Source organism: Zosterops lateralis (genome assembly GCF_965231275.1).
Source record: "Zosterops lateralis genome assembly, chromosome: 10".
Classification (NCBI taxonomy): domain Eukaryota; kingdom Metazoa; phylum Chordata; class Aves; order Passeriformes; family Zosteropidae; genus Zosterops; species Zosterops lateralis.
In genome coordinates this window covers 8,826,693-8,831,301 of record NC_139770.1, presented here as the reverse complement: position 1 = coordinate 8,831,301, position 4,609 = coordinate 8,826,693, and the positions used below count along the sequence as shown (strand labels likewise).

The following is a 4,609-nucleotide window of genomic DNA, read 5'->3' as shown; positions in this document are numbered from 1 at the left end:
GGGGGTGCTGCAGGAGGGATGGGGGCTGTGACCAGAGGGTGTTCTGGAGGCTGGGTTCGTGGGGGCTAGGACAGTGTTGAGAGTGTTGCAGACATGCCGGAGGGACCCTGGGGGTGTTGTTGCTAGGATGTCACCACAGGGTGCCCCTGCCCACAGCTGGGAGTGGGGGCGATCCTCTCTGCAATTTCCCAAAGAAGCCAGGGTGTACCCTCAGATATGGGTGGGAGGCAGCACTTTTGAGCTCCCCTCACAGCTGCTTTATGTCAGCCAGGCCCACCTTGGTGCAGGGGAAATGAGGCTCTTGAGGGATACCCCATCTTGGCCCCTTTGGGGCTGGCCTTTCATGGCAACTGCATTGACAGGATACCCCCAGTGCTTAAGAGTCAGTGCCTGAGGATGTGGGCACCCATCCATTTGAGGTGCCAGTGCCAGGAGGTCAAGATGTTGTGGCAAAAATGGGTGCAGGTGCTTTTCTTGACCCCATCCCTTCTTGCTCCTTTCCCTCCTGACCTAGTGGCAGGGAATTGGAGAGGGGAATTTTGGAGAAAGTGGAGGGACAGCAGCCCCCTAAAAGTATAGCCTGGTGCTGTCTCCCTTTACACACCCAGCACCCGGCACAGTCCAGCCTGGTCCAGCTGCCCCCACCCCTCCCACAGCAGCTGCCAAGCTGGGACAGGCGCCTGGTCCCCAGTGCCAGGCTAGGGACGTGCGTTACCGCTGACACAGGCGGAAGAGTTGCCCGGGCGTGAGTCACCAGTGCTGCAGCAACGAGTTGTGTCTGGTCTCAGACTGGACAAGAAGCTGCTACCACAGGGTCAGTGGTTGAGGGACTGAGAGGGCTCCTGGGGAAATGGAGGTGCTGAGGTTGGCCTCGGCTCTTCCTGCAGTGGCCGTGGACACGACGCTCTGTGTGGAGTGGAAGGAGGTGAAGGCACTGTCACCCCTGAGTGTTGCCCGCCCGCTGCCCCGGCTGGTGCGCCAGGCCTCCTTCGACAGCCAGGACTTCCTCCAGGTACCACCAAGCCCAGCCATGCCTGGCTGAGGTAGCCATGTGCCGGTGCCCCATGGCGGGGCACCCGTCCTGGCCATGGCCCTGCCAGCTTGCAGTGGCTCGGGGCTGCTCTGACGTCAGCCATGAGCCGGGCTGTATCCTGGGAGAAATCAGTCCACGGTGCCTCGTTGCCATGGCAATGCAATTTGTTGCGCGCCTCCAAATCCCACATCGCTACCCCCGTGGCCATGGGCTCAGGGCCTGGCATGGCTGGGATAGCAATGGGGACATACAACAGGATGTCCTGGCATGGCATGTGCTGCCAGGGAGTGGGTGCTGGGGAGCTGGGGTGTGGTGGTCTTGCACATGCACATGTGTGTGCATAAGCTGGGGAGGGCACACACGTGTGTGTGTGTGACACCATCTAGTACAGGGCACGTACACATGTGAGAGCACACAAGTGTGCAGGTGCATGTGCGTGTGCAGTGGAGTTCAGGTGTGAATGTGCAGGTGTGTGTTTATGGTCAGTTTGTGTGTTTGAGTGTCTGCCTGTGTGTGAGGGCACATGTGGTGACCTGAGCAGGCATGTGCAGGTGTGTACATAGTGTCAGCATATGGGTGTACTGACGTTGTGGGAGTGTGCCCTGCTGTGACCATCCCTCTGCACACACATATGCCTGTAATGTGTGAGTGCACAAACACTGCAGATCCCCTGGGGTAGACACCAAGCAGGACCAAGCCCCCTCCTGGAGTGTGGGGCTCCCAGGAGGGGAATGGTGCCAGGGCTGTGACCACGCTGCCCACTCTGGCAGGTCAATGTTGAGGACACTGTCGAGATGCTGCCCAAGTCACGGCGCGCACTGACCATTCAGGAGATCGCTGCCCTGGCCCGCTCCTCACTGCACGGTAACTGCTCACCCAGAGGCTCATCTGGGAAAGGGGCCTCTCCCGAGATTGAGGAGTCTGGGCCTCCTGGAGGGGGCCTGGGTGTCACCTGTCTGGAGTTTTGGGGGGGCCCAGGGGATTACTGGTGGCACTCAAGAGGAGGGCATGGGGGTGCCAGGTCCCATGAACTGGAGATAGGGAATGCTGGGTTCCAGGGTTATGAGCTCTGTGGTGAGGACTTGGGGTGCCCCAGGGCATGCTGACATTGGGGCACATCCCATAGGCATCTCGCAGGTGGTGAAGGAGCACGTGACAAAGCCAACGGCCATGGCACAGGGCCGTGTCGCCCACCTCATCGAGTGGAAGGGCTGGTGTAAGCCAGTGGAGTCACCTTCCGCCCTGGAGAGCGCCTTCAGCTCCTACTGCCACCTGAGCGAGGGCGAGCAGGAGGCGCGATTTGCTGCCGGTAGGCACTGCGGGCATGGTCCCCACTGCAGCCCAGGGAAGGGCTGGATGGTGGGGTGGGTTGTCCCCATTCATCCATCTATCCATTCATCCATCCATACCATGGCACTATGGGCATAGAGGTGCCAGGGCAGTGAGATTTTGGGAGAACTTCCCTTCATGTGTCTGACCCGTGCCTGTCCTGTGCCAGGTGTGGCAGAGCAGTTTGCCATTGCTGAGGCCAAGCTGCGAGCCTGGTCCTCAGTGGATGGGGACGACTCCAATGACGAGTCCTACGATGAGGACTTCATGCCCTCCTCCACAGAGAGCTCCCAGCCCACTGGTAAGTGCCGGGGGGAGTGGGCAAGTTGTCCCACTGCTGGTGTGGGCGTCCCACCACTGAGGGTTAAAGGAACGGGATGCCCACTGCCTGGCACATTCCCCAGCCTGGCCACTCCCATATAGGGCACTGCCACTGCCTGGCACCCAGGCAAACAGTGCCTGAGCCAGGGATGGAGAAGCCCTTAAACGCGACAGCTCCGTAGTGCCAGAGAGTGTTTTGCTTTTCCTTTGGTGGTTACCAGTGCCATGCATGCAGCAATTTGTGGGCAAAGTGGGCACGGAACTGCTTCTGACCCGCAGGGCACAGGGCAGGGGGCAGCTGACATCCCTGGTGCTGCCCTCAGCCCTGAACTGACCCAGACATCCTGGTTTTCCCACAGAGCTGACAGGCACGATGCCCGCCAGCGCGCTGCTGCGAGACCTGCTGCAGGGCCACCTGTGCCAGCTGGGCATGCGACACGGCTCCTGTGAGCCCGAGAGCGACTCCTCGCACACCCTCTCCCCTGAGACTCTCTGCTCCAGCCTCTGCAGCCTGGAGATGGTGTCCCCCTCCGAACTCACTGCCAAACTGCTGGGCTCCCTGGGGAGTGAGGACCTGCTGCTGCCCAAGCTGCCGCCCCCAGCCAGCCAAAGTGCCTTGAGGGGCCTGGCACGGCTCCGGTGCCAGGACTCCCTCTACTCCGTGTCCTACGCCGAAGCCTGTCTCTCGCCCACGGAGGACGAGGTGGTGCTGAGCAAGGACTTCCCGCTCCGCCGGAAAATCTCTGACGTCGCCTCCTCCGGGGTGGCATCGCTGGAGGAGGAGGAGGAGGCTGAAGAGCCCTGATGCCTCCTGGGGTGCCCTGCCTCTCCTGGTGGGGGTCCAGGTCCCCTGTCGAAGCCCTCTGGCCAGACCCCACGCTGGGTGAGGGACAGGCCCTGCCGCTGCTGCCCCTCCCTATTCGGGTGCAGGAGGGGTCCGGGGGCCACTGCAGCCCCCCCAGCCAGTGTGCCCCCACTGTGCCCCGGCCCTGCTTGGCCACATCGTTGCCCTCCTGGATTTTTGCATGAGAGCAGGGAAGGGGTGCAGGGAAGGGCTTGGGGGGGTCTGTCCTCTGCCCTGATGCCCAGATGTGCCCCCAAAAACTGTCAAGACTAAATAAGTGGGGCTGGTTGTTCGCATGTTCTCCCTCAAACCACCCTGGGCTCCCCTTTTGGGCACAGTTCCCTCTCCCCCAACGGCATGGCTGAAACTCTCCGATCATCCTGTGGTGCCTCTACCACCCCAAGCCAGAGTGGTGGTGGTGGGGGTTTCGGTGTGGGAAGGGCTTTTTTCCTCTCTCCCTGGCCAACTTTTATTGGACCGAGTTTAAAACTGTGAACTGCTGCCTTGGAGCATGGAGCTGCTGGAGGGGTGCTGGGGGGGCTGTGGATGTGCTGCGGTGCTGGGACTTTCTATACTTTTGTACGTGTATGGGGCTGCAGGGAAGACTGCAGGGCCAGGTGGATGCAGCCAGGAGAGCAGTTCAATCCAGCCCTGCAGCAAGGGGGTCAGCCCAGCCAGGGGTCCCAAAGTCTGCTGTGAGGCAAAGCAGGGTGAAGAGAGGGGGTAGGACGTGGGACTGATGTCCCTGTCGACAAGTCACTCACCCCTAGCAGGGAACCAAGTGCCTACATGAAGGGCAACCAGCCCCCCCTATCCTGGCTGGGGGTGGCAACCCCCCCGGGGACCCCCCAAGCCCATGTGAGGGGTTCCAGGCACGTCGTTTGGGGGAGGAATGCCAGTTTTTGCCAACGCTTGCGCACCCCTTCCCGCATGGCACGTGTTCTCGTGGGGTCACTCTCCCTCCCCCTGCATGCTGCTCCTCACCCAGCTCAGTCACTGTTCCCTGTCCCCACACCCCAGGCTGCCCCCTAGCACCCACTGCACCTCTGCTTCCCTGCATCCCCCAGCACCCCATCAACCCC

At 61.5% G+C, this 4,609-nt stretch overlaps 1 protein-coding gene across 1 annotated transcript; it reads left to right on the top strand.

Moving 5' to 3' along the window:
• Window positions 1–887: 887 nt before the first annotated feature.
• Window positions 888–3,488, top strand: FAM131A (family with sequence similarity 131 member A; the record flags this gene model as incomplete). Its single annotated transcript, XM_083868619.1, has 5 exons — window positions 888–1,012; window positions 1,804–1,897; window positions 2,160–2,342; window positions 2,532–2,663; window positions 3,043–3,488. The coding sequence occupies exons 2-5, from the start codon at window positions 1,828–1,830 to the stop codon at window positions 3,486–3,488; spliced, it is 831 nt and encodes a 276-aa protein (XP_083724745.1). The 5' UTR covers window positions 888–1,012; window positions 1,804–1,827.
• Window positions 3,489–4,609: the final 1,121 nt, after the last annotated feature.